The following is a 27,026-nucleotide window of genomic DNA, read 5'->3' as shown; positions in this document are numbered from 1 at the left end:
CATCACCTAAGCGGGACACGGCTGGGTGAGAGGGAGGTGGGCTCTGGTCACAATCTGGGAAAGCAGCATGTCCCTCCAGCTGTACATGGGGGCTGGGGGTAGCAGGATACTCCTTGTTGTGTAGGGGCTGCGTGGGGCTGGGTTTGGAGTTCACAGGGTTAAGGTGTGAAAGCTGGGGGTAAGGGAGGGTTCCTGGGCTCGGGTGCACTGGGTGCAGGGTGGGGGTCTGTGCCCTGAGTCCAGCCTGCACCTCAGCCTGCACTGGGTTTCCAAGTGACGTTTATCAAGTGCATTCACAAGGTGTGTGGGCAGCAGGTGGCCACCTATACACCAGAGTGGGAGCTGCCTGCTGCCCTCAGGGGTGCTGTGTGATGCCACCCTCTGCTCTCTGCCCTCCCACCCACCACTCACCCTCCCCAAAACTAGCAGAAGCACTGAGCTTCCTCCCCCTGGGGTCTCCGTGCCCTGGGAGCTCTTGTGCTTTGTCCTGGGCATGGGAAGTGGCTCACACCCTCTGCAGCACCCACTGCTCTTCCCAGCTCTGGGGGCCAGGACCCCACACTTTACTCCCCCTTCCATGGGCGAAGAATCCTGTTTGGATGAGGACAGCCACTGTGAGAATTCCCACTCGTGCCCCCTGCCAAAGCACGGCACATTGCTGTGTCTTGAAAGCAAAAAGTTCATGTTACAAACAACACAAACGCTTTTTCCGAGCACTCAGAGGTAGTGGTGACAGCAGTGTGTCCCTGGGCAGGGCAGGCTCCCCGGGTTGCCAGCTCCCCGGTGCCGGGGGCAGAGAGCAGGCAGCTGATGGAGTGTGGGTTCGTGTCGAGGGGTGGTCTGCCTGGCAGGGGGAGCAGGTAATTCCTGCTGCTGGCTGCTAATTTCAAGACTCATCCCCCTCCCGTGGAGATATAATGACCTTGTCCTGCAAAGAAAGGTGAGTGGGAATTGGTGACAAATGGGGATTGTCTGCTGTGAAACACCAGGATTTCTTCCAGGCTGCAGCAAGGACGACCTGTGTGCCAGCCCCATGACCCTGGCAGAGGCACCAAACCCCCATTGTGCCCAGGGGGCTCCATTTCTCTTGCTGGAGACATTGATGGGGCTGGTGGCTCTGCTGCAGATCCAAGGACCTGCCGCTTAAGCCACCTTGCGTTAAATTGAGTGCTGGCTGAGTGAGGATGAGCCAGGTTTGCCAGACCCCCTTCCCACAAGACTCTGAGGTGGGAGCACACTCAGCTCTTTCCGGAGCAGCTGCCTGGTGGCAGCAGCACTTTTAGGTCAGTCCTGCAGCTCGGGGTCACTTGTTTGTCAACAAGCAGATAAGAGGCAGAGCCCTTTGCACCTCCCTGTCGCGTTGGCGGAACGCGGGGTCAGGGAGAGCCTGCTGGCATTTGCTCAGCTTTTAGGAAATCGCTGTTTTAGCACAGCTGGAGTAATCAGGGAAGTCCTTCACCCTGTCCTTACATCTCGGAAGGTGATGTTGTCGAAGCCTTGGGAACTGTTGTTCTCTGTCGGTGTCCTGCTCGCCAGCCTTCGCTGTTTCAGCCAGTACCAGCCCCCAGCAGCAACCAGCGCCACTGTGACGAGGGCCAGGAGCACACTGAGCACCATCTCCGCCATGAAACTGCCGGAGGGCTTCTCTGCAGGGGGAAGAAATGCTGTCCGGCTCGACCCACTGCCCAGAGAACTGCCTCCAGCCTCAGCCCAGCACCCTGAGCGCCTCTGGGTTGACCTTTCACAGCCAGATCTGCACACACCCCCGCCCCCGCCGCTTCCCCGCACCTTCCACCGGACTCTCTGGGCTGGAGTGGCAGCCCACCGTGGTGCTGTACATGATGTCATCCAGTGCCACTGTCCCCTCCATCGGCCACCTCCGTGTAGTGATCTCAAAGCTGATCTGCGGGGGAAGGTGGGTTCTGGGGGGCTAATGCACGCCCGGAGACACCCTGCACCCCACTTACAGGGTGGCCCCAATTACCTGGAACTCACTGGGGTTCTGCAGCGGCACCACGGCGCCCTGCCAGCCCCGGCTGCGGTGCCCTGCCACGCTCCACACCGTGCGCTGCCCCGCCGCGCCGTGCAGCGTCACCCGCAGCTCCCCGCTGGCTGCAAGGAGGGGGCACAGGCGTCCTGGCATTATCAGCTGCCCCGAGCCCACAAGAGCCACTGAGCCCTCCCATACATAGCAGTACCCAGAGGGAATGGGCCATCGCCTCTGCCCAACTGGAATTGAAGCAGAGTGTCCGTGGTCCACAGGTGGGGAGGACTGAGGCCCCCACTCCCGTGGAGCCAGGGAGACCCAGGGACCCGTGGACCCCTCCTCCCTGCCCCTGCAGTGCTCACAAAGGTGCTCCGGGATGTCCATGTGGTACCAGAAGCGCAGGCAGGAGTCGGTGGCTGAGGGCAGCGGTGGGCCCTCCATCAGGGCACTGGTGCCCCTGGCACCCAGCACGCTGGTGTCGAAGTGCATGTAGTGACCTGGGCAGGCAGGGACAGAGTGCAGGGTGTCCCCCTGTCCTGCAGCCATTTGTCCCACCCCATTTGTCCCACTCTTCCCACAAATGCCCAGAGTGCTGCCTGAAGGAAAACACAAATCAGCCCTGTACCTCACTGCCCTTGGGGCTGAGCTGCCCCTCCCAGGTGAAGAGGAGACAGGGATGCTGTGGGGCCAGGCCTCACAAGGTGTACTATACTGACCCCATCCACCCCCAGCTCTTCTTCCTCACTCTGTCCATGCCAGGGTTCCCAGGCAGGGATGGGTGTTTCCTACCGTTCCTTGTACCCAGGGTGTGATCCTGCTCAGGGCCAGGGTACTTGGCCAGGGTGATCCCACTCTTCCAGCCCCAGGCAAAGCTGTGCAAACGGGGGTCCAAGGGGCTGCTCCAGCCACAAGTGTCCTGCTCGAAGTCACAGGATGCTGGAAGGAAAGCAGGGCTGTGAGACACCCAGTACTACCTGGCAGGAGATGGGGCACCTGTTTTGGGCCAGGCCAAACTCAGGGCAGGAACAGGTCTGTTCCTATCCCCAGGGCTTACATGCCCCCTCAGGATGTCCCACCCCGCCCCCCCCCCCCCCCCCCCCCCCCCCCCCCCGCGCCGATCCATAGTGCCCCTGTGGGGTGGAGTCTCACCTGGCTTGGGGCAGGCTCCCCCCGACACATGCAGGTCATCCAGGGCAATATATCCGTGGTCACCCCCAGCTCCCACTGCCTCAAACACCACCTGAGCAGGGTGACATGCTGAGCCTGGCAGCCTCTATGCACCCCTCATCACCTCCAGCTGCCCCCAGCACCCTGCCCTGTCTCACCTGCCAGTCACCATCAGGCTGGACGGTGACATGGCTGCGGTGCCAGTTGCTGCCTTCCATGGTGCTCACGCTCAGAACCTTCCTCCTCACCCTGCTCTGCTCCACGAACACCCTGAGGGAGCCTGCCCAGGGCACCCAACATGGAGCAGGGGTCCAGAGCTGTGCTGTGTGGGGCCCCCACCCATCTGGAGGTGTCCTCAGGGATCTCAGGGCAGGTGGTGCTCACCTGGGGTCCCAGCGCTCAGCTGGTACCAGAAGGCCAGGCACTGGCCAGACACGGAGGGCTGGTAGGGCTGGGAGGTGAGGGCAGCCGTGTGCCCTGCAGGGAGGGAGACCCTGCCCGTGTTCACCACCATGTAATGGCCTGGAGGAGAGAAGCCCCTGTGCTGTGACCCCTGCCCAGCCCTGCAGGGGAGCACAAGGAGACAATGGGGGCTGGGTTTCCCCCCAGGTCAAGGAGTCTCTCCAGGATTAGGGAGCCCTGGGGCCGGTAGACTGCATTTTGGGAGTTCCAGGGTTGGGAAGCTCTGTGCAGTATTGCCTTCTCATCCTGGGGAAGGCAGGGAGGGCAGGGTAGGCATGACACAGGGAGAGCAGGCAAGGCTGGCGTGGGGTTCAGGCAGGACACTCAGAGCAGGCAGGGGGGACATTCAGTGCAGCAGGGAAGCACCAGGGCGGCCCCGTACCTGCGGCGGTGCCGGTGGTGTGGTCGGCCACAGGGCCAACCGTGGCACCGGTGCTGTTGCTCTGTCGCTGCCAGGTGCCCTTTCCGCTGGCTGCCAGCCCACAGTCCTCTACCTCGAAGGAGCAGGAGAGCTTGGCCCCACAGGGTCCCGCTGTCTGCGTGATGTCGTCCAGCCCCACGTCCCCCAGGAAACCGTCATGCAGCACCTCGAAAGCCACCTGCCCCCAGGCAGCGGTGTCAGACACCCTGTCCCTTGCTGGTGCCAGGGCCATGGGGGGGCGCTCCTCACCTGGTACCGCTGCTGGCCCGTGGAGGGCAGCGTTGCCCATGCCCGGTGCCAGATGCTGCCCTGGGTTCCGCGGCGGGTCCACAGCACCACCTCCTCCCCTCCCTCTGGCTGCAGCTTGAGGTTCAGGGTACCTGGGCAGAGGGAGGCATGGGGGCAGCCATCCCACAGCCCTTGGGGACCCCACTGTCCTCAGCGTGGAGGCAGGCTGTCCTCAGCGTGGAGGCAGGCTGGGGCAGCCCTGGGAGGATGCCATGAGGCACGTACCAATTTGTGGTCCCGCCAGGCGGTACCAGAAGGAGAGACAGCGTGGGGCAGCAGCCGGCTCCTGGTGGGAGCTGAGGAGCTGGGCCCGCTGTCCATGGCTCCATGGCACAGAAGAGTCCACAGACAAGAAGTAGCCTGAATGTTGGGGACAGCCAGTGTGGAGGGGTCATGATGTGAGTGTTCTGCATCACCCACAGCCCAGATCTAGGTGCTCCCAGCCTGCCATAGGTGAGCTTGCTCCGTAGGCATGGGGCTGCTGGGAGTGTACAAGGCATGTCTTGGCCCTGGGGATTGAAGGCTATGGGATGCCCTGGGCTCCTGGGTTATTTCAAAGAGCAACCAGCCCCTTACCTGAGCCGGTGGTGTGGTCAGAGCCCTGTCCCTGGCCTGTGCTGTGGACCCATTTGAAGTCACTGGACAGATCCTGGTACCAGCCACACATGCCCCTCTCAAAGTTGCAGGACAGCTCTGGCCAGAGAGAGGTGACAGTATAGAGGTAGAAAGGAGTAAGGCATCACAAAAGCAAATGGGTCCCCCAAATGTCCCTTTTCCCTTCTCGCCTGCCCCACTCCCCAAGTTTATCCCACGCAGGGGTCCCAGGGCAAGGCAGGATATGTGCTTGGCCCTGGCCTCGTCCTTGTGCACCATGGTCCCGCTCTTGGACAGAGTGACAGTTACCAGGCAGCCCCCATGGAAAGGGTGTGGGGTTACCCTCCCTGCCCGCACACTCCTGGCTGTACCCGCAGCTGTGGGTGACACCATGTCGAGGTAGCACTGCTCGAATGTCACGTTGTCAACACTGACACTCGCTGAGCCCCGGAGATCCACCAGTGCCAGCAGCTCGACCTGGGGGCAGCAGCCATGAGCCTGGGGTGCCTGGCAGCACTGGCATTGTCCCACTGAAAAACCCCAGGCTGGTCCCTGTGCATCCAGCACACCTGAAAGGGCCGGCTTCTCTCTCCGAGAGGGACACGGACATGACCCCCAGTTGTGCTGCCATGACGTTTTGTCTGCCAGACCAGCTGGGTGGTGCCAGTGGTGTGATCTGTGACACTGATGGCAAGGAAGCCTGGAACAAGAGGTAGTGCAGAGACTGTGGGCACCCAAAACCCCTGACCACCCTGTGGGAGCCCTCCATGACACCAGCCCACGGTCAAGGGGTGCAGGGACACGGACAGGGACACAGACACCCCACCTCCAGGATGATGTGATGGGCCAAAGCAGAGTTGGGAGAGGCAGTAAAGGCAGCTGGGGGGTCTGGGAGCAGGAAGCAGGCAGGGCACTCTGGGGGTGGGCAGGAGGTTACCTTGGGGGTCACTGTGGATGTGGTAGCTCATCTCCATGGTGCAGGCAGGGCCAGAGGGGCCTAGCAGAGGCGATCGTGCCTTTGCAGGACCCACCATCTGTCCTTCTCCTGTCTGGAGGGCCAGGAAAGTCCCTGGGCACAGAAACACTCTGTGAGGTGAGGACTGGGGTCCCACATTGCTGGTAACACCTCCAGCTCAGCATCCTGCCTGGGCATCATCCCCCACTGTGCAGCAGCACCCACTGGGAGTCTTTGCTCTGGGGGGTCCCGTGGTGCTGAGCACTGAAGAGCATTGTCTGGGTGGTGAGAACAGTCTCACCTGTGAGGAAGATGTCAGATTCAGTGACCTTCTGCAGACCCCAGCGCAGCTGCCCCACGCTGACATCGTGCCAGCCCCCAGCCCCTGACTCAAAGGTTGTTGTCCCTGCAAAGTCAAAGAATCCCAGAATCCCAGAATGGTTTGGGTTGAAAGGACCTTAAAGCTCATCTCATTTCACCCCTCTGCCATGGGCAGGGACACCTTCCACTATCCCAGGGTGCTCCAAGCCCTGTCCAACCAGCCTTGGACACTTCCAGGGATGGGGCAGCCACAGCTGCTCTGGGCAACCCAAAACTCCAGGCTCAGTCTTGCCAGGCCATTCTTGTCCCAGGGGCTGTGCAGGCACGCACGTGTCCCAGCCATGGCAGCCCAGGGGTGCCTGGTCCCCTCCACTGCTGGGGCAGTGATGCAGGTGCCTGCTTTGGCTCTCACCACAACGCTTCTCGTCGGAGCCATCAGCGCAGGTGTCGGCGAAGTCGCAGGCCAGCTCTGCAGCAATGCAGTCCCCACTGTCACAGGCCACCTCGTCTGCTGTGCATGGGCTGGCATGTGCCTGGCTCGGCAGTGTGACCAGAGGCTTCTCTGATGGTGAAACAACCCAGATGGAGAGAAGTGGTGAAAGGGCCCAGCAACAACATCAGTGTTCAGCCATTCAAACCACTGTCCCATGTCCCCAGGCATCTTCCTGGCTCTCCATTTCCGTCCCATCCCATCCCGTCCCAGCCCAGCCTAGTTGCCACCAGCTGAAGGGGACCCAGGACCTAGTAAGAGCTGCTTGTGTGACATGTTTTGACACAGAAGAGGGAGTGTTACAACCCCAGGAAAAAGACACCAGCTCCCCAGGGCAAGTATTTGCTGTCCTGCACCCAGGATGGTCCCTGTGATGAGCAGAGGGAAAGGCAGACCATGCCTGTCCTTTGGGCATGTTGTCATGGGTGCAAGACACCTGGGACAGCTGCCAACACTGGAGCAGTGTGAAGGACACTGCCCACCAGCTCACCCTGCTCCTTCACACAGCCCTGAGACAGGATCAGGTCATCGATAGCCACGGTCCCCCCGCTGCCAGCCACCCCCTCGATCAGCACCTGTAGGAAAGCACCATGTCAGAAACATCAGCAAGGGGTCCTGCACGATATGGGAGGGATTAGGGTGACACCAGGGAGCCATGGGATGGGGGAGCCAGAACCTGTCATGGACTGACTCACATTTTCCTCAGGAAGGGACTCAGTGGGAGCAGGGGCAATGCTGTGGCTGACAGGGGTGCACAGTGTGAGCTGGCATGGCCACAGTGGGCTTGGGGTTGGTGTACGCAGCTGTGGTCCTGGACCCCAGGGGCAGCCCAGCTCCCCCCAGCACAGCAGCAGCCCACCTTGAAAGGATCCATCACATTGAAGTCCACTCTCTCCCGGACCCAGCAGCTGCCCAAATCTCCTGTCCTTTCCCTCATCAGGTGCTTGGTAGAGTTGGTCACATAGGAGATGCTGAGGCTGCTGGTGACTGAGCCATGGAGGTGGCAGTACAGTACGAGCTGGGGATTGGGAGGAGGGTGAGCCCTTAGGCCAGGGGCACACAGTCCCCTGCATCCCACAGAGGGGCTGTGAGGAGCTCAGAGTTCCCAATGGGCACCAGAGATGTCACCAAACCACCCCCAAAAACTTGATGTCCATCCCCAGCAAGGGCCAACCACAGCCCAGCCCTGCATGAGGGTCCCCAGAGCCGGGAACCCCATCTCCTGTCACCACTATGCCCACATGAGCTGTGACATGAAGTTCCAGCTGTGACTCACAGAACAGGAGTTGGTGGCTTGGAAGGTGGGGCTGCTGAGCTGAGCTGTGCCACCAGCCTGTGCAGCGGAGTCACTGCTCACATGGAGGAAAAAACCTGCAGGAGATGCTGGGGCTGAGTGGAGCCAGGCAGATGCATGGGTGCAGGACACCACTGTCCTGGCACAGCCTTGAGCAGAGCCCTGGTATGTGTCACCCCAGTGCACGTCCACCTGCAGTGGGGCTCCCCTGGGGCACTGGTGCCCCACCACATACCAGCCCTGCTGTTGTTGCTGTGGTCCCGAGTGGGAATGCTGTAGGAGGTGCCCAGTTTCAGGCTCATGTTCCTGCCCCACACTGGTGGCCCGGCCGCCATCTCCCAGCCACAGAGATCATAGTCAAAGGAGCAGCGGGTGAAGTTCTCTGTGAGGAGAAGGGACAGCGGTGACCCAGAAACTGAGGTCCCAGCCCTCTCTTGGACAGATAGATCCCTGCAATGGGTTGGGCTGATGCCACCCCTCTGCAAACCCTCAGGGTCATTTTGCCCTTCTGGCGTGGGGCAGAACTGGGTGGGCCCCTGCCAGCCCAGAGCACAGCTTTGCCCCACCAAGGTGGACCCTCAGCCTATCCACAGGACTCCTCCCCGGGGAGGTGCTCACTGCACTGCGCCAGGCCCTCGTCCGAGTTGTCCCCGCAGTCGTCGGTGCCGTCGCAGAAACGATGCTGTGCCAGGCAGGAGCCGCTGTGGCAGTGGCTCTCCTGGGCCCCGCAGGCCTGCTGCCCGACCTCTGGGGTGGGGGGACACATGTCAGGGAGTGTCTGGTCCCACAGGGACATGGTGAGCACTGCCACATCATTTCTTAGGGTGGCTCAAGGGACAGGTTTTCACTGCCCACCTCATGCTCTGGACACAGCGCGGTGCCCCAAGACAATGGGAGCACCCAGCAATGGGAGATCTCCCCTGGGTTTTGCACCCCACCCAGTCCCCCCAAGATCCCAGCTCACATCCCAGCAGATGTTGGAACTCACCTGGTAAGCCACAGTTCCTGAACATGATGTCATCGAGTGCCACCTCTGCCTCGCAGGTGGGTGGTTGTGTCAAGGAGAAGATGAGCTGTGATGGCAGGATGAGGATGGCATGAGCTGCCCAGGCCAGGTCTCAGAACATCACCCAGCTCCTCTGGTCCCAGTTTATGGGGACAGTGCCCAGGTACCAAGGTACCAACACTGTCTCACCTGGAACTGCTCCCTGATCCGTCCGGGGTAGGCAACCAGCTGATGCCAGCCCTCCCTGCTGCGCTCAGGGTTCTGCCACAGCTCCACCACCTCATCCCTGTGTACCACAGCCAGGCGCAGCACCGGCCACTCTGTCTGGTTCAGCCCTGAGGGAAGCCCGAAAAGTGCCCTTGGTACAGGGCATCCAGGGTACCAAAAGGAATTAATGGAGCCCCGCCAGCTCTGGGGGCTGGAACTGGGACCCCCAGGTCCCACCAGCTCTGTGTGTGGAGTGTGGAAGAGGCAAACAGGATGGCAAGGACCCATCTCAAGGTGTTGGTAGTTCCGTCCCTGCCACAGCGGCAGACGGCCCCATCCCTCCCCACTGCCCAGTAGCGGATGCTGCCTGTGCCCACCTTGGATGCTCTCGCAGCTCCCTGAGAGGTGATACCAGGTTTTGATCTCACATGTGGCAGCTGCTTCCCGCATCTCCGGTGACCTGAGCCAGGCTGTGGCCGTGGTCTTTGCTGGGGAGGACGTGGTGACCAAGAACCAACCTGGGGAGGGCAGAAAGCAGAGGGGGGGCTGCAGCCCCGAGGGGTGGCACCAGAGCTGTGCCAGCACTACTCCTGCCCTCCAAGGGTCTGCTCCCTCCCCTGCACCCTACAAAGATAGGTGTTCTGGCACCCCAGCTCCAGTGAAGTGGTGCTGTGGGTGCCCAGAGCCTGCTCACTCAGCAGCTCCCACTTACCCAGGTCAGTGCCCAGAGTGTGGTCTGAATGAGGCCCCATGCCCCACATGGCAAGGCTAGCCCGGCCTCGCACCCATCCATACGTCGAGGTGCCCACGTCCTGCCAGCCACAGTTACTGTCCTCGAAGTCACAGGTGAAGGGGGTGCCCAGCACTGCTGAGCCCCGTAGGTACCCTGAAGGTAAGCAGGTGGAGGGTCAAGGCAGGTTTGGGGCCACCCTGGGGACCTGTGCCCAACCCAGGGAACTGCACCTATCCCGGGGGGCTGCACCTACCCAGGGGACCTGTGGCCAGCCCAGGGGACCTGCACACAACCGAGGATCCTGCACCCACCTGGCGGACTCACCTGCACCCAGGCGACCTGTGCTCACCCTGGACACCTGCACAAGGGACCTGCCCCTACCCTGTGGATCTGCACCCACTCCGCTGTTCTGTACCAATCCTGGGGGACCCTGCATTCATCCTGGGCACCAGCACCACCCCAGGGACCTGTACCCACAACACCCCCCACTACATAGCCTGCTCTTACCCCAGGAGCAGGGCCTGAGGGTGGGTCTGGGGGCCTGGGGAGTCTGAGCACCCACCACACTGGTTCTCATCCGAGCAGTCGCTGCAGTCACAGACAAAGTTGCAGAGCTGCTCAGCTGCGCTGCTGCAGCTGTTGACGACCACGGATCCACTGGGGAGGACAGTTCTGGCTATGAGAGAGACAATGGGGCAGAAAACCTACAGGGAACTAGGCACGGTGCCCACAGCAGTGTGACCTGCAGGTGACATTTGCCTGGGCACCTCGGTTTGGGACCCTGCTGGGGCAGGTACTGAGCTCCCAGTGGCATTTTCCCCTGGACGATCCCTGCCCCGGCACTGTCCTGGCACTGCACATCTCTCACACAGCTACCTCCTACCGTCAGCCTCGGGGTGCCAGAGCCTGCCAGGGCACTGACTCTGCTGAATCGCACCCATGCTTCCAGTTCCAGCCCCCTTTTTGGAATAAAGAAGAATATCTAGATGGTTTCTGTCCCATGCTGAACAAAGCCACTGGCGATCCCCAGCCCGGTGCTGGGGGCTCCAGCACCCGCTCATCCTGGGAACCCCGGGCTGAATTCACCAGCAGAGCCCAGTGGGCTGGCCCAGTGCTGGGGCAAACTGCTGTGGAGGACCAGAGTGGAGCAGCCAGCACGGAGGCCCCTTCCCTCCAGTCACACAACCCCGACCCGTGTCGGCAGAGCTTACCCAGCAGCACTAGGAGGGCCAACATCTCCTGCCTGCCTGCAGCCATCCCGGCCACTGCGACGGTAAAACGGAGCTGGAAGAGGCCACACTGTGAGCCCCGGGCTGGAATGTGCTCCCCTCGGGCTGGAATGTGCTCCCCTGGACCTGCCTGCGTTGGACTTTGGCCCCGCTGTTATCGGCTCCCTGGCTAGGGAGCGGGTTTATGGCATGGCTGCGCCGGCTGGGACCGTGCAGCGCGGTCCTGTCAGCAGCACCGGCAGCACCTCAGCAGCGAGCTGCAGCCAGCTGCCCGTGGACACCTTCGGCTTTTCCCCCGAACCTCCCTTCTTCAGTCTGTTTTCCATACAGAACAGGACGGTGGGTGACACACTGACTGGGACAGGGCACAGCCCGCTGGAATGTGTTGGCTTGGTGGGGGATGAGAACACTTCCTGCTGAGCCAGGGATGCTGCCAGCCCTGTGGGGGATGCTGGCACCTCTGCCAGGGATATGGGGGCTCTGCCAGTCCCTGCGCATAAGGAGAGTGGGAGAGACTTTGGGTGCAGGATTGGCTGTGGGCTGCACTCTGGCCAGAGAGAACAGCTGAGCTGGGAGTCAGCTGTATCTCCAATATTCCATTTTATCCTGCCCTCTGGCAATGGGAAGTAATTTCCACTTGTCTTGTCACTCCAAGCTCTTGTCCAAAGTCCCTCTCCAGCTCTACTGGAGCCCCTTTAGGCACTGTAAGGGACTCAGAGGTCCCCCTGGAGCCTGGGGATTCCAAGACGCCAGCCTTCACCCTGCCTGCCCTGCTCCAGCTGGCAGGAGCATCTCAGCACCCAGCTCATGAATGCCATGGGGTGCAGGGGCACAGCTCCAGGGCCACAACCAGGTCAGTTCTGGGGTAAAACATTCCTGGCAGACCCCCCAGCAAGGGCTGATGAGGCTGAAAGAAGCACAGCTTGGTAGCCAGAGCCCCACAGATCACCACCAGTGTTGCCTGGCGATGGCAACTACTGACCCCACTGGTTTCCCTATCTGGGCAGAGGAAGGGGCTGCTACCCCACAGGACCCCTCTCCCCTTTGCTGCCGCAGCCTTCGTGCCCTGAGAGGGGCCCCATTGAGCAGATCCTTCCACTGAGCCAACGGCCTTGGAAAGCAGATTGCAGCGGGATTGCATCGGGGCAGTAAAACACAGGCTCAGCTCCTCCCAGTGCTGGCCAGGCCCAGTGAGGACCAGCAGCTCCACATCCCCCAGTCCAGGCATGCTGGAGAGCAGGAGCCCTGCCCAGGAACCTGGCAGCACCAAGCTGGCAACTGGCAAAGTAGCCACTGGCCTCCTGGGTGCCATGGGCAGAGCCTCTCTCAGAGATGTGACCCCTCCCCTTTGCACTGGGGATGCTGGTGCTCCCAGTATGAGATGTGGGCACACCAGAGCAGATTGAGTGATAATGATCACGATCACAGGATAGTACAGAATGGTTGGCACAACAGGAGGTCACCACATCCCACCCCTCTGCTCCACAAGGGTTCCCTGGAGGATGTGTCCCGATGGTTTTTTGATCTCCACAGAAGGATATTAGGATATTCCCTGATGATGATGAGGGGACTGCACCTCCCACAAGGAGAGGCTGAGCTGGATGTGCCCAGCTTGGAGGAAGTGTAGGGGAATGTCATCCAGATAAGCCCTGGCAGGAGGGTGCAGGGAGTGTCCCAGTAAGGACTGAGACAAGAACAAGGCAAGAACAGCAAATACCACTTGAAAGAAAAACCTTTTTTTCCTGTGAGGGCTGTCAAACCAGAGCAGACTCCCAAGCTGCTGGGAGGTTCAATTTGGGGAGATTCTCAAACCCCACCTGGTCACAGCTTTCAGCAGCCTAATTCTAGAACAGAATCATGGAACTCCCTGTGTTGGAAGGAACCCACAAGGACTATCGAGTCCAACCCCTGAGCCTGCACAGCACATCTCAGCAAACCCACCATAATGGACCCACTAAAGCTGGCTCTGCTAGGCCAGTGGATGGACAGGACATCCCAGAGGTGCCTCCAAGCTCCACAATCCAGTGACTTGCAGGTTTGCAGCTGACTCTGTATCTTCTGGGTAACACTCCCCCAGCACAGGGGAGAGCCACCTTGCAGGATGGAGGAAGAGGCACAGCAGAGCCAGGTTTTTGCCTGTGAGACTCATGCCCCCATTGTGAGCTTCCTTTGGAGTTTGGGCAGAGGCTGAACTTTGGAGCCAGGGTACAGGCTGAGCTGACCCTGCATGGCTCGGGACACAGAGGAATCCCTGAAGGCACAAGGCAGAGGCAGCAGCAGGGAGCACACAGGGTCAGAGTCTGACATGAAATGGGGCTGGGACTGGGTTGGGAAGGTCCTCCAGCCCTAGGCTCATGTGGAACAGCAACTGAACCAACCCAGTGTGCACATCTCCCTGGAGCTCTCCAGCCACTGAAGCCTCCAGCAGCTTTTCCCAGTCTCCCTCTACTGCTCCTCACTTGGAAGCACAAGCAGGGAGAATCCCTGGGAAATTCTGAGCTGGTCCTGGGGGGCTGGAGGGATGAAGTCAGGGAGGATGCTCTTCCTCAAGGTGCGACGACCTGCCAGAGTGGGAATGGGCATGTTCTTCCCAATCATGTTCCCAGGTAGCTCAGTTCCCTCCCCACGGAAGATGGGGGTGGTCTCTCCCCCAGGTCCATCCTGCCTTTCCCTCTCCCAGGCCTGGACATTGCTTTCCCCTCTCCTGCTTCAGCCCTTTCCAAGGCAAATCCCAATACATTTCCTGCTGTTCCCACCCCAGACTCTGCCTGCTCCCATGCCAGGTTCCCATGCCAGGCCCCCCTCAAGGGGCAGATGACCTGGGGGGGTCCCTTCCACTGTCAACAGGCATAACCCAAACCTGGGAAGGAGCAGCCGAGTCGTGAGGATGGCCACAAGAGCAGCTGTGCTCCTCCAACGACTTTAATTCTCACAGATACATGTGGATGAGCCCCTGGCACCAGGAGGCTGGGGCAGAGCAACCACTGGCTTCACCAGCTTTGCCAGGCCAGGGAGGTGGGAGCACCTGGCACGGGGACAGTCTGGTGATAGTGGAGAACGGGCGAGTTCAACACAGACGAAAATCAGGAGAGCCTGGAGCATGGCGGAGCATGGGGAGCCTGCTGCCACCACCCCGGTGCTGCACACAGCTGTGCCAGTTCTGGGCTGGCACCACAGACAGAGGAGTCAGTACCCTTCATCTGCCCAGGTAATCTCATAGTCGGGATACTCTGCCTTCAGCTTCTCTGTGGTCACAGCATGGTCAGCTCGTCCAAAGCCCTGCATAGGAAAAGAGGGTTCCCAAGGGGAGCTGGTGAGAACTTGCAGGGAAGCCTAGCAAATCCCCAGGGCAACTCTGGCAGACCCCAGCAGCAGAGAGGCCACAGAGCCTGTGCCAGTCCTTCCTGACTCCAGCTGAGGCTGGTGTAGCACCCAGGCAAGAGGACAGTGCCACTCTGAAGCTGGGAAAACTGTGTGCACTGTGACCTAGGGACCAGCACCCTGCCCTGGTCCCAGCTGGGCTCTGCACTCAGCACCCAGCACAGCTGGTGCTGCAGCACAGCCCTGGGCTGGGGTCAGCATCCAGGGACCCAGCATGATGTCCCCAAGAGTGCCTCCAGTCATCCTTAGAAGGCCCCTACAGCACCCACCTGACACTCCTGCAGGAACACCCTAGAGACACACAAAGCTGAGACAGGGTTCTTGTGCAGCCCAATTCCCCCTGGCAGCACCCAGTGTTGGGTACAGCCACGGTACCCATGGGACCTCCGGGGACTCTGGGTGTCTGGCAACCCCATAGGCAGGTGCTGGGGAGTTCATGGGGTGACCCTGCTTTGGCCAAGCACTGCTCACCCGAAAGGGCTCTGCGAAGTCTCCCCTCCCTGGGGCACTCGGGAGAACGCCCAGGAGCCCCGGGAGGGCCGCCCCTCTCAGCCCTTCCACCCCCGAAGGGATGCGATGCCAACTCGGCCGCCGTTAGTGGGACCCACCCCGTGAACTGAAATGCCGCAGCCATGCGTGGGTCCCCCCGGCTCCTGCTTACCACCGAGTACCCGTAGACGTGGATCTTCCTCTCTTCAGGGCGGTGTGATAGGCGGCCGCCGCCCAGGCACTCGCAGCTCAGGCCGTGCCGCGCCAGCTCCTCCGCGGTGCGCTCGAACAGGTCGGCTGCAGGGAGGGAGCGGGGGTGGCGCGGGGACCCACCGCCTCAGCCGCCGCCCCGGGACGGGCCAGACGCCCGGCAAGCCCCCGCCCGCTTCCCTGGGCCACAGCCTCGCCCCGCACTCCCGACGCCCCTCACCGTGGTACTCGGCCCAGCTGTGGCCTCGCACGACGTCCTTGGCGGGCGCGCCGGCCCCGCGCACCCGCACCAGCACGTACTTGAAGACACCGTCGCCATCAATCTGCACGTCCGGCACCCGCGACAGCGCTGAGCCCGCCATCGCTGCCGCCCGCGCGCCGTGCCCGCCTCCTCCGCTCGGCGTCCAACCAGCGCCCGGCTCCTGCCCGTGTTCCCGCCTCCTCCACCCGGTGTCCAACCAGCGCCAGGCTCCTGCCCGTGTTTCCACCTCCTCCGACCGGCGTCCAACCAGCGCTCGCGGAGCCAGGCTCCGCCCCCAGCCGGCGCGGGGTCCCGCCGGGCAGCGGCTCTGGGGGAGGGCGCTGCGGCCGGTGTCGGTAGTGGGATCGATAGCGGGGAGCAGGGCTGGGCAGCGCGGAGCGGGCGCCCCAGGTGACGGGCCTTGGCCACGACCCCGGCTCTGCCTCGCCTTCTCTGATCCCCGCCACGGTCACCTCTCACTGGCGATTACCCCTGACCCCGGTCAGAGCCCCCCGCCCGCCCCCCGCGATCCCCCTCCCCCGGCAGCGTCCAGGGACCCCCCAGCCCTGGCCCGCTCTGTGCCCAGAGCCCGCGTGGGATCCCAGGCCCCCCCCCAGCACCTGACGCTCCCGCAGTAACAGCACAGGCTACACTGACACGGCGGGGACACGGTCCTGGTGCAGCCCAGTCCCAGGCGCTGGGTATGGCCGCTGAGGGACCCTCCGTGCTGAGGGGACCCTGGGGCAGGCCCGAGGGGCTCTGGGTTCCGGCAGCCCCGGTGGGCAGGGGTTGGGGGGGTGCGGGGCACCGCCGCTCTGGCCAAGCACCGCTCACCCGAGAGGGCTCTGCAGGGGCTCCCCAGGCTCTGGGCTCCAGGGTAAGCTTCGGGCTGTGCTCCTGTCACCGCCCGGTCCACCCAGCACTGTCGGCTGTCCGCAGCCCCCTCCCCTTGGTGTAACAGCCGAGGGGGTTCAGACAGGACAGCACATATCGACAGAGGGGGTGCGCCCCGCCCTGCGTTCACATGATGTCGTCCAGGAGGTTGGGGCTGGCCACCCAGTCGAGGGTGCGAGGCTCGGAGGCCGCCATAATCATGCACATGAACTGTTTGCCCGTCCTCTTGTCGATGGGGTAGATGGTGGTGGGGGTGAAGCGCTTGTTGCTCTCCACGAAGTCGCAGAGCTGCTCGTAGACAGTGGGGAATTCGTGACGCAGGAAGACGCCGCGGATGCGCAGCTCCCGCTGAATGTTGATGAAGCAGACCTCCCGTGCCTTCCGGCCCTCCTCCCCCTCCTTGTCGATGTCCGCCGTACCGGGCGGTGGTGTGAGGATCAACGTTTCCATGTCCCTCTCCTTCTTCAAGATCTTCTTCTCAGGGCTGGAGGAGGCTAAGGCCACCTTGGCATATTTCCTGACCGTCGGCACCTGCATCTTCGGTGACGGCCTCTCTGGCACTTTCTGAGTGACGGCCACGGTTACATTCAGCAGAAAACATTCGTTGGGGTCGTACTGGTTGCCTGTCTCCCGCAGCTCCTGGGCATACTCCCCCAGGTTGTCTGAGTAGCTGTCCAGCTCCCGCAGGGACAGGTACGTGGGGGACATCAGCAGGCTCTCCAGCCCAAACTGGAGAAAGTTCTCGGCGGAGCCCGCATTGGGGAAGCCCAGGAAGAGGACACCACGGCCGCGGGAGAGGTATCCCACCTTGGCGATGCGTGAGAAAGCCTTGTGCACCTCGGTGTTCTCGCGGCAGAACTGCAGGACATGGCGGCAGACGCTGCCCACCCGCCCGTAGACGCAGCTGGCCTTGTGCGTGTCCCAGTCCTCGCGCCGGCAGTGCCGGGAGCAGTAGTAGGTGTAGCAGCTGTGGCATGATTTGAAGTAGAGGCAGGCGTTGAACATGGTCTCCGTGCGCCGGCACTTGGCATTGGAGCACATCATCATGTCGTCCTCCTCAGCACTCAGGTCGGGCGAGCAGTTCTCCGGTGACTTTTCAAAGGGGCCGGTGGCTGGTGGGCGGCGCGGGGTGCCAGAATGGGAGCTGGGGCCCGGCTGCTCCTTTGTGGGTCGGGGTCCCTCGGGCACGTTGTGAGGGACCCGCCTGCCCTCGCCCCGCCGGGGGGGGCCCGAGGCGCTGCTGCCCAGGAGCTGCTTGAGCTGCTCCGCGAGGCTGTCCCTGTCCCCGGAGCGTTGGCCTGGTGTCGGCTTGTAGTCAATGACAAGGTCGGTAATGAGTTCGTCCAGCTGCTCCAGGCTCCGCTGGCGCCCCGAGCCGCCCTCCCTCGGGCTGGGCTGTGGGGCGCAGGGCACAGCGTAGGGCCTGCACTCCCGGCCTGCGTCCAGCATGTCCCAGCTGGCCGAGCGCCTTTCGCTCCGGCCCAGCCCCTCGGCGCGGATGTCGTTGTCGGTGATGGTGATCTCCGGCGTGACGTACCAGGAGCGGCCTGGGGGCCCACGGCTGCCGTCGGCATGTACCCGCTCGAGGATGGAGCTCTCGGAGAGGGACAGGGCCGCATAGCGCTTGGGTGAACTTGATAGGTTGATCACCACAGGCTGCCGGTGCTCCTCGGGGGATAAGGCACGGTGCTCTTCATGGGCGAGCAGGTTCTCGTAGCTGCGCCCACGCAGCAGGGCCTCCTCCCTGCGTGCTGCTGGCGCCAGGATGTTGTCCCAGGATTTGGAGTAGTGCTGGGTCTCCCGGCCCAGCCGCGGTGGAGTCACGCCGTAGCTGGCATGCCAGGAAGAGAACATGGCCTCACGCCCGGCCGGCTGTGGGGTGAAGCGAGACAGTTGCAGGCTCTGGTAGGGCAGCGTGGCCCGCTCGGGGCAGTACCAGTCCCCGAAGTGCAGGGGCTGCGCGCTGCGCGGCGGGGGGCACGTGCGCGACAGCACCTCCCGCTCCCGGTACTTCCCGTAGTCCTCAGCGTAGAGCAGCCGCGGGGAGGAGCCGAGTGCTTGGTATGTCCGAGCGTCCTCGGCGTAGAGGGTTTTGACAGGGGTCCCACGCGGGGCGTAGTAGCGGGGCTCATCCCCATAGAAGGTGCGGGCAGGTGCCTCCTGCACCGGGTAACCCCGCGGCTCCTCCACGTACAACGTCCGGGGCGGCATCGTGTGAGCAGCAGCCTTGGCCGGGTCCTCTGTGTAGAAGGGCTGGGGCACGGCATGGCGGCTGGGGTAGGGGTAGCTGGCATAGCCAGAGCTGCGGAGGGGCATGGCAAGGCTGGGGCAACGCGCCGACTCCTCTGCGTAGAAGAACTTGGCTGGAACGCCGGGGGCCGAAAAGGTCATGCAGCCCCTGTCGGGGTACTCCCTGAATTCCCGTGAGGCTGGCACGGGCACTGTCTGGTACGCCAGTGCCCGGGGGTCTGCCTCGTAGTACTCACCGGGGTAGGGCAGCAGAGGAGGGTCCCCGCTGTAAGAGTCGCTGGGGGTGGGCGTGCGGGACGCGGACGCCTGCCGGCTCCCTGGCACGGTCAGGCTGCGGGCGGCCCCAGGGGTGCGGGGCCAACGCGGCGGCTCCGGACGGTTTGGGGCTGCCCGCAGGCTTCGCGCCGTGTGCACCAGCACTGCCTCGTCCGGCTTAATGTCCACACGGCACTTGACGTGTGGGCTGACGCCCACCTTCGCCCCCGGCCCTTCCTCGTAGCAGTTGCTGCCCAGGCAGAGCGGGGATATGCGGCTGACGCTGCTCCGCTGCGGCTGCAGCTTGATGGGGTGAACCTCGTTGGCCGCCCGCAGCGGCATCGGGCCCTCGCGGCGCGGCGAGGGATCAGTGCGGGAGGGCTCCCGTGCCACCCGCAGCACCTCCCGCCCACGCCGGGCTGGCGGCGGTGATGCCGCCACGGTGATGGGCACCGGGGTCAGGGTGGACTTCACCCGCGGGGCGCTCTTGGAGCGGGCTCGGCGCTTCGGCTCGCTCCGCGGCGCGGGGGCTCTGCCGCTGTAAGGGTCTGGCTTCGGTGGCGCCTGCCTGCCCGGCGGCCCCGGCGTGGGCTCAGGCATGCCGGGGCGCGGACAGGCGCGCTCCATGGCCGAGGGGGTGCCCAGCTCTTCCAACGACTCGATGAAGTCGAAACTCCTACAGTGGCGCTTGTTGAAGGGCTGCGGCTCGCAGGACAGGGAGGAGGACATGGAGGCGTCACATTGTGCTAGGGGCTGACAGACAAAGGAATCCCCAGGGGCTGCTGTTGCCACCTTGATGTCTTGGTACACCGTGGACACCAGAATGTCAGGTGGGTCTGTTCGTGTCATCTTAAAAGCGACTCTTCTTCTGCCAGTTCCCTGTCACACGGCCTCAGAGGACGGCAGCCCACCCTGCAAGAGAACATATGAGGTGCCTCAATCCTGGAGTGACCTCGTATCAATCCCCACAGCTCCTGGCTCAGAGTTGGGGATTGGCCATCTCTTCAGAAAGGAAGGTTTGGGGGCATCCCAGCCTCTGCTGCTGTCGATAGTCAATCAACTGGAGGAAGAAACTGGAAAAAGTCTCCAGATCCAGGGTGCAAATCATGGAGCAGCTGGCAGGACACCGATGAGGGCAGCCAGGGAACTGCATACCAGCTCAGCACAGCAAGAGGAGAACACAGAGTACTGTGCCCTCTTCCTGGCCCACAGGGCACAGAGACTATCTTGCAGAATCACAGAATTGGCAGTTCTGAGCAGGGCTGTGAGGGTTCAACACCAGGGTTTTCCATGGGGAGTGTGTGCTCAGCCCTGGTGAGAGCACCGGAGTGGTGAGGGATCTCCTGGGACTGTGTGTACCCACGTCCCAGCACTGCAGGTGGAACCAGGGCCCAGGGACAGGCACCATGAGCACCCACCATGTTGGCTGGGAAGCCCCCACGGTCTGGGGCTCTGTAGGAGGCAGGAGCTACAACCCCTCCCTGTGGTGGCTGCACCCACTGTGGCCTACAAACACCCATGTGGGGTGGTCACAGTGCTGGCTGCACAGAATTGCACACTCTCTGGATCTTTCAGATCAGGGATGGCAGAGGGGTGTTGTGGTGGATGCCCGAACCCACATGTCAGCAGTGATTCCTGCATCCCCTCCCTGTGCCAGAGGAGCTGTGCTGGCTCAGTTCCCGCTGGCTTTGTTGTCTTCTGTGACCCATGGCTGTGACATGTCCCCCCCTGGGCTAGAAAGCGAGTCTGATGGTGGCTTCAGCTGCTGTGGGACATGGGGTCTGACACCCACTGTGTGCCATCACCAAGCACCCCAGTGCTCTGGGACAATGCTGTTGGGTGGCCAGAGTAGGCAGAGTCCCCAGCCACAGTGTGACACAGCTGTGTGACAATGAGGTCATCAGCACAAGGTTGCCACAGTGCATGGTGGGGAGAGAGGAAGGGGTCTGCCCACAGGACTAAGTGGGTTGTAGCACTGACCTTCCCTACCAGCCCTTTGAGAGCTGCCATGGGTTGTCACCAGCACTGGGAGATGTGCATCTTCTCTGCCCACAACAGGGACCCCCCCCAGCTGTCACCTCACCACGTCCTCTGAGCATTGGGTGTTGTGGCCACCAGGGGCCTGGGTGCGCTGGTTGACGCTGGCTGCTCTGTGTTGCACTAAAGATGGGTGGACACTTGGCTTTAAAGAGCAGCAGAGGACCACAGGGGGGATGTTTCTTAGAGAAAAAGAATTGCCTTTATTTAGCAAGAAGCATTGACTGAGCAGAGATGGGGAGGGGATTTGGGTTCCTCCTCATTACCTGCTCCAAAGCTGGGGGGATGCAGATGCCAGAGCTGAGGTTACTCCAATGGCCTTGGGGTATCTGTCCATGTGATGGGTGGGGGAGAGCAAGATGCCATGAGAAAGGAGATGGGGGTCCCAGTGCCCCCCTGCAGAGCTGGGAGGGCAGGTTTGCCCCCGAAAAGGTGGCCCAGTACTGGCTCTGCTGTGTTACAGTATGTGGGAGCTGGGCTGGATCCATCAAAGCAGCACCCCATGCCACAGCGATGGTGACAGTGGCATTGGGAAGCCCATTCCTGTGGTGTCAGGGTGGCTGGTAGGCAGGGAACTGTAGCCCAAGGTCCTACCTGGTCCAGCAGCAGCAGTGAGGGGGTGGGTGGGCTGAGGTGGCCGAGGGGCCTGTGGTGGCTCCATCCCAGCCCTGCAAAACAAACAAGGCACATGAGTCTCCTTGGGCATCCCCAGTGTGGTGGAGGTGTGGCTGCCGAGGCCATGGATGCCTTGTGAGCACATGGAGCACCCTCAAGAGACCCCTGCAGCCACAGCCCTGCTGAACCAAAAAGAACTGTCACCCAAAGAACTGTCACCCAGCGAGGCCACTACGTGCATCCCTGTGCACTGGGGATGTGGGCGCTGCATCCCACGGGCACATGCATGTCTTCCACCCACCCAGCGGCACCCACTGCCGGTGGAGCTGTGGGGTTGCCATGGTTTCTCCAAATTATTCCTCCTCTGCGAGGACAGCGTGGGTGCGGACAGTGTGGATGCAGGGGGAGGCTTGCGCGGGGGGCTGGGGCTCTGTGGCACTGCACGGAGAGCAGAGCCCTCCTGCAGCTGCAGGAAGCCTCTGCCTATTGAGGGGGGCAGAGCAGGGATGGCCCCACGGTGCTGCCAGTGCCATTATGCTCACATGCCCACCAGCCTCTGACACCAACTCTGCAGGGAGAGGGTTCTGCATCCCCTCTGCTCTCCACCCCTCCGGCTGGTGGGCATCCGGTTGGTTGGATGCCCCCTTGGCACCCAGCACTGCCCAGTTTCGGCAGGGGCCAGCCTCCCTACCCAGGATGCCCACACGGTGTCACCCTGTGGATGTGACACCTGCCGACAGCACTTGCAGAGCGGCCGGTGCCCAGGAGTGGACGGGAGCCGTCCCCCGTGGGGTCCTGCCCTTACTCCTGGCATGGGCCCACGCGCTGTTCTCTCCATGCTGCCCGTGGACACCAGGCTCCGGCAGCACGGGGGGCTGGGCCGGGGGCGACCCCGCTGCCAGAGGGGCCCACGGAGGATGCCCGGAACTGGGTCACTGCCTGCATGTGCCACGTGAGGGCTGTGGGGGGAGGAGTGCAGACCCCCCACCACCGCACCCCACACTGCCCACGCAATGCAGTACCCTTCCTGCCCCACAACCACAGCGAGCACTGCCTGCACACTGCCCGCACACTGCCTGCACTGTGCCCCAAGCTGCCCATACACACAGCCCTGCCAGTGCACGGCCTGCTCGTGCTGCCCTCAGCACTGCCCACTCGCTGCCTGTCTCTGCACATGGCAAGGGCTGCTGCCTGCCCATCCTGCACTTGGTGCCTTGCCAGGACACTGCCCTGCGCACCCTGCCCACACACTGCCCACCCTTGCCCGCACACTGCACGGGCATTGCTGCCCATCCTGCCTGCTCGCTGCCCACACGCATCCTGCTGAGCACACAGGAGTGCTGCAGTAGGTATGGTGCCTGCACACTGCCTGCACATGCAGAGTGCTGAGCACACTGCACTGGCTCCCCCCCAGGCACCCCCAGCACACACTGCGCTGCACCAGGCCCACTGCACGCATAGCCCTGTGGGCACAGCCAGCAGCATGAGCATGGCCCCAGCACTGCCCCAGCACTGCCCAGCATGGCCCCAGCTCTGCCCCAGCACTGCCCAGCATGGCCCCAGTACTGCCCCAGCATGGCCCCAGCTCTGCCCCAGGACTGCCCCAAGTGCTGCCTTGAGCGCTCCAGCGGCCCCTGCATCGGGACAGGGAGCCAAGAACAGCGTCCTGCTGCAAACACTGCTCGAGCAGATGATGCTGGAGGTCCCACCAGCAGCTGCCGTGGGGGCAGTGTCTGTGCCCATGTGTGCCCGCTGTGCACAGCCAGCCCAGCTGCGCACGGGCCTGTGCCCCGTGTGTATGTCAGCGGAACACTGATAGCCGCTGATGCCTGGGCACTTCCCGCAGTGGTAGCTGGCAGCCGACACGGTCTGTGGTGAGGGAGCCCACTGCCCATCCTGCCGCTGCTCCGTATCCGTGGCAAATAGATGCTCCCTCCCACTCCCCGTGCCACCCCCAGGATACGCACATGGTGCCCTGTGCCCCTGTGGCGGTTGCCCGCCCTACACATCAGAGAGCCCCTCCACTCTGTGCTCCCCAGCCCCGTCAATGAGCCCCTCTGCCCCTGGCACTGCCACATCGCCCTCTGTCCCAAGCCCACCGGGCACAGATGGCTGCCAAACCCGGACGCAGCATGTGCCCCCGGAGGAGTCATCCTGCCGGGGGAGCAGCACCCCAGGGTGCAGGGGACCGCCTGACCCGTGGCCCCTCTAGTCCCTCAGCGTGGGGGGCACCCGCAAACGGGCAAGGCCGGGGGACAGGGGAACCAGGAGCAAGCCGGGAGGGCGAGTTGTGGGGTCGGGGCTGGGGGGACCGTGCATGGAGTGGCCCCCGGAGGGGGGCGGGTCTGTCCCAAGGCGCTGCCGCAGACGCCGGGGCGGTGGCCCCGGCTACCCCCACCCCGCTGCGCACCGGCACCGGGAGGCACCGGGCCCGCTGGGCCGCGCAGGGCGCTGAGCTGGGCACCGGGGGGAGGGGTGACATGGCTCGGCTCGAGCGCTGCGGTGGGATGGGACGGAGATGAGGATGGGGCTGGGGCTGGGAGATGAGGATGGGGATAGGGCACACGGGAGTATGAAGAACCCCGAAATACCGTTGCGATGGGGTGGGATGACTCGGCTCGGGATCACGGGATGGGGATGGCCCCGCTGAGACTGGAGGAATGGAGGGAGCACAGACAGACGGGGACGGGGATGTGGGGCACGGGACGATGGTGTGGGGAGCCTGGGGGTTGGGATGCCCCGGGAAGATCTTCGGGGAATAGGATGGAGATGTAGAACACGGTGGGGGGCAAAGGGGAAGATACGATGCGAGGCGAGGCGATGGTCGAGGGGCGACCCGCGAGTGGGAGCCTCCGGGGGTACAGCAACCCCCAGCCCCCTGCCCGGGACCCCCTTACCTGGTCCGCGCCAGCCGCTCTGGCGGCTCCCGCCGCATCCCCCAGCCGCCGCCGTCGCGCTAGGCTGGGGCTGCCACCGCCCTGGGGACCATGGCCCGGCTCCGCCCGATCCGGCAAGGCAAGGCACGGCACGGCGGCACGGCACGGCACGGCTCGGCCCAACGCTCTGCAGCCGCTTGTTTTCCCATTAATACGGCAGGCGGAGTTACTGGCGGGGCCGGGACCGGAGCCTCCCCCGGCACCGCCCCCAGGCCGGTCCTCATCCCCATCATCCCCATCCCCATCCATGTCCACTCCCCCGCCCGGTTCCGCTCGGCCCCGGTTCCCGGCCCCCCCCACCCCTCGCAGCACCCTCTCTTCCCCCGGGACCTCCGGGCAGGGTCTGGGGGCCCCTGGTGCCATCCCCTCAGGTTTCCCCGCTCCATGGCTGTGAGTGTCCGCGGGACCCCCGGTGCCCGCGGGGGCACACGGGCTCAGCCCCACACCCTGTACAGAGACCTCACGGCCCCCGCAGGCACGGGGGCCTTGCAACGGCAGCTGCCCAGTGTCGGCAGCCCCCCGGGCCTGTCCTGCCTGACCTTGCCCCATCGCCGCGGCCCTGCGCGGCCGGGGCTGACTGGGCAGCGAAATCCCCTGCTAAGCTCCTCCATGGAATGGCCTCGTTTTCCCAGAGTCTCCGGGGCTGTCACTGCCTGTGGTGGCTGGAGCCCACAGGGGATGCTCAGTGATGGAGATGGATGAAGGAGGCACAGAACAGCTCCCAGCACACTCAGGCCCCAGCATCTGGAGATGCAGAGCACGGCCCCTGAGTCACAGCTGTGCCTCAGTTTCCCCCCGTCACCTCCTTGAGGTGCCCTCCACTGCCCACTGCTCCGGGGGCAGCCCCAGCACCTGTGGGTGCCCTGGCAAGGAGCCATGGCCATGGCCCTGGGACCCACCAGTACCTGCCATGGCTCCAAGCCCTGATCCAAGGCTGCTGCTCTCCATGTTTCTGCATGGCAGGTGCACCCCGGGATTTGCTTGATTCAAAATCTCTGTAGCCAAGACCCTTTCCTTCTTCCACTGCAGCTGCCGGAACAGACTTCCACTGTCTCTGGTGCCTGCACCAGGCAGAGTGGTGCTGGCGGGCCTGTGGCGGGCTGGCACTGCTGTGATTCCTGCAGGAATGCCCTTGGGAGCAGTGGGCATTGCCCAGCCCACTGGCACCAGCTGTGTGTGCCCTGGGGGCCGGGCTGAGCGCCAGGAACTCATTGCATTGACGAGTGGCACAGGAACTGGAGGAGGAGCTGGGAGCGGGGTGAGCCTGTCCCTGCTGCACACACGGGGCCAAGGGAGCCCCGCACCATGTTCAGATGGGCCCCATCACCCCCGCCCCCCACGCACTCCCCGGCACTTCCATGTTCCTCTCTGCAGGACACAGGGCTCCGGCTGCTGGTCCAGCCGCTCCCCCTGCCCCCGGCTTCCTGTCCCCTCGGTCCCCGCCGTGCTGCTCCATCTGCTCCTGCCTGCTGCCAACCCCGAGCCAGCCAGCCCCGAGCATCGCCGATGTGGCCACTGATGCACGCCGGAGCACCGGGCAGGCTTCACATCGCTCGCGGGTGCAATCACCCGAACGATGCCAGAGCCCATCCCTGTGGAATGCCGAGTCCGCGCATGGAGGATGCTGCTCTTAGGGCATCCCCTACAGTGCCACCCTCTGTCCGTGCAGCTGTGGCCCTGGGTGACACCTGCATGGATTGAGGTCACCTGTCTGGAACTCTGGGCTTTGGAGTGGTCACCACCGGTCTGAAATCAGGGAGCAAACGGGTTGGACCATGTCCCCCAAGCCCCATGGCAGGGGCCAGTGGGACCATCTGCTCCCTGTGTGAGGCTGTTATTCCAGGTTGGAAGGTGCTTAGGGATCCAACTGCACCACGGGCAGGTCTCCATGCACCGGAGATGACAGCGCCATGTCATGTGCTCAGGGCAATGGGGCTCTGGACACTGCCTTCCCCTCCTGCTCCTCCTCCTTCTCCTGCTCCTTCTGCTCCTCCTCCTTCTGCTCGAGCCAGTGGCAGCCTGTGGCAGAGGAGAAGATCCCCCTGAGGGCTGTGGTCGTGCTGGCTGCTCAGGGCTGTCACCTGCCCTGAGCACGGGGCCGTGCTGCTGCTTTGGGCTGTGACACCCTGGGTTCCCAGTCTGCGGCACTCAGGCCGGGAAGGCAACCCTAGCCCCCCAGGAACTGAGAAGAGGTGGATGGCAGGGCTGGGGGGCTGCCCCTGGCCTTGTGAACAACACCCACAGGGGTGGCAGCCCCTCAGATGGAGGGGACCCCCTTGGCACAGCCATGTGGGCAGCAGGACTGAGCAGGTTGGGATGGAACTGTCCCCTATCCCTGTGTGGAGGACAGAGGCCCCTGCCGTGGCTCTGCGGGTCCAGGCTTGTCCCTGGCCGAGCTGTCTGGGGCCCTGTTGTGCCGTGGGAACACATAAGTAGCCAGAGGGATCCCACAAGCCTGGGTCCTGCAATCCTACAAGGAAAAGGCCAGCCTGGTGCCTGTCCCTAGGCAGGAGCAGCTCCTGTCTCTGTGTCTGGGCTGCCCCACTGTGGCTTGCTGTCAAGGC

At 63.3% G+C, this 27,026-nt stretch overlaps 3 protein-coding genes across 3 annotated transcripts; all 3 read right to left on the bottom strand.

The window, feature by feature from the left end:
- Positions 1 to 661: 661 nt before the first annotated feature.
- On the bottom strand, positions 662 to 13,897 carry MAMDC4 (MAM domain containing 4). The gene is made up of 29 exons (XM_059864963.1): positions 11,137 to 13,897; positions 10,488 to 10,601; positions 9,905 to 10,078; positions 9,570 to 9,710; positions 9,175 to 9,320; positions 8,968 to 9,052; positions 8,598 to 8,726; positions 8,215 to 8,361; positions 7,962 to 8,056; positions 7,545 to 7,703; positions 7,176 to 7,260; positions 6,608 to 6,757; positions 6,176 to 6,280; positions 5,857 to 5,988; positions 5,489 to 5,619; positions 5,291 to 5,396; positions 4,902 to 5,018; positions 4,551 to 4,685; positions 4,287 to 4,417; positions 3,999 to 4,215; positions 3,539 to 3,676; positions 3,313 to 3,434; positions 3,137 to 3,227; positions 2,777 to 2,923; positions 2,350 to 2,484; positions 1,985 to 2,112; positions 1,789 to 1,903; positions 1,471 to 1,646; positions 662 to 928 (listed from the first exon to the last, which is right to left on the bottom strand). The coding sequence occupies exons 1-29, from the start codon at positions 11,180 to 11,182 to the stop codon at positions 887 to 889; spliced, it is 3,639 nt and encodes a 1,212-aa protein (XP_059720946.1). The 5' UTR covers positions 11,183 to 13,897; the 3' UTR covers positions 662 to 886.
- A 145-nt stretch (positions 13,898 to 14,042) lies between these two features.
- Positions 14,043 to 15,633, bottom strand: PHPT1 (phosphohistidine phosphatase 1). The gene is made up of 3 exons (XM_059864965.1): positions 15,455 to 15,633; positions 15,197 to 15,321; positions 14,043 to 14,433 (listed from the first exon to the last, which is right to left on the bottom strand). Exons 1-3 carry the CDS (start codon positions 15,594 to 15,596, stop codon positions 14,341 to 14,343), a joined length of 360 nt encoding a protein of 119 aa, XP_059720948.1. The 5' UTR covers positions 15,597 to 15,633; the 3' UTR covers positions 14,043 to 14,340.
- Positions 15,634 to 16,031: 398 nt separating this feature from the next.
- Positions 16,032 to 24,594, bottom strand: AJM1 (apical junction component 1 homolog). The gene is made up of 3 exons (XM_059865268.1): positions 24,424 to 24,594; positions 21,506 to 21,579; positions 16,032 to 19,786 (listed from the first exon to the last, which is right to left on the bottom strand). The coding sequence occupies exon 3, from the start codon at positions 19,721 to 19,723 to the stop codon at positions 16,496 to 16,498; it is 3,228 nt and encodes a 1,075-aa protein (XP_059721251.1). The 5' UTR covers positions 19,724 to 19,786; positions 21,506 to 21,579; positions 24,424 to 24,594; the 3' UTR covers positions 16,032 to 16,495.
- Positions 24,595 to 27,026: the final 2,432 nt, after the last annotated feature.

The sequence above is a fragment of the Haemorhous mexicanus genome, chromosome 21 (genome assembly GCF_027477595.1).
Source record: "Haemorhous mexicanus isolate bHaeMex1 chromosome 21, bHaeMex1.pri, whole genome shotgun sequence".
Lineage (NCBI taxonomy): Eukaryota > Metazoa > Chordata > Aves > Passeriformes > Fringillidae > Haemorhous > Haemorhous mexicanus.
The sequence above is the reverse complement of the archived record's forward strand: the minus strand, read 5'-3'. Positions and strand labels throughout refer to the sequence as shown.

What these genes read in the sequence shown, in the direction of transcription:
- MAMDC4 (XM_059864963.1), bottom strand. Translation starts at nt 11,182, where the DNA reads ATGGCTGCAGGCAGGCAGGAGATGTTGGCCCTCCTAGTGCTGCTGG. An exon ending in CGAGGGCCTGGCGCAGTGCA is followed by an intron (nt 8,362 to 8,597) that starts GTGAGCACCTCC and finishes TTCTCCTCACAG; the next exon opens with AGAACTTCACCCGCTGCTCC. An exon ending in ATCTGACATCTTCCTCACAG is followed by an intron (nt 5,989 to 6,175) that starts GTGAGACTGTTC and finishes TTCTGTGCCCAG; the next exon opens with GGACTTTCCTGGCCCTCCAG.
- AJM1 (XM_059865268.1), bottom strand. Translation starts at nt 19,723, where the DNA reads ATGACACGAACAGACCCACCTGACATTCTGGTGTCCACGGTGTACCAA.
- PHPT1 (XM_059864965.1), bottom strand. Translation starts at nt 15,596, where the DNA reads ATGGCGGGCTCAGCGCTGTCGCGGGTGCCGGACGTGCAGATTGATGGC. An exon ending in CAGCTGGGCCGAGTACCACG is followed by an intron (nt 15,322 to 15,454) that starts GTGAGGGGCGTC and finishes CCCTCCCTGCAG; the next exon opens with CCGACCTGTTCGAGCGCACC. An exon ending in ACGTCTACGGGTACTCGGTG is followed by an intron (nt 14,434 to 15,196) that starts GTAAGCAGGAGC and finishes TTTCCTATGCAG; the next exon opens with GGCTTTGGACGAGCTGACCA.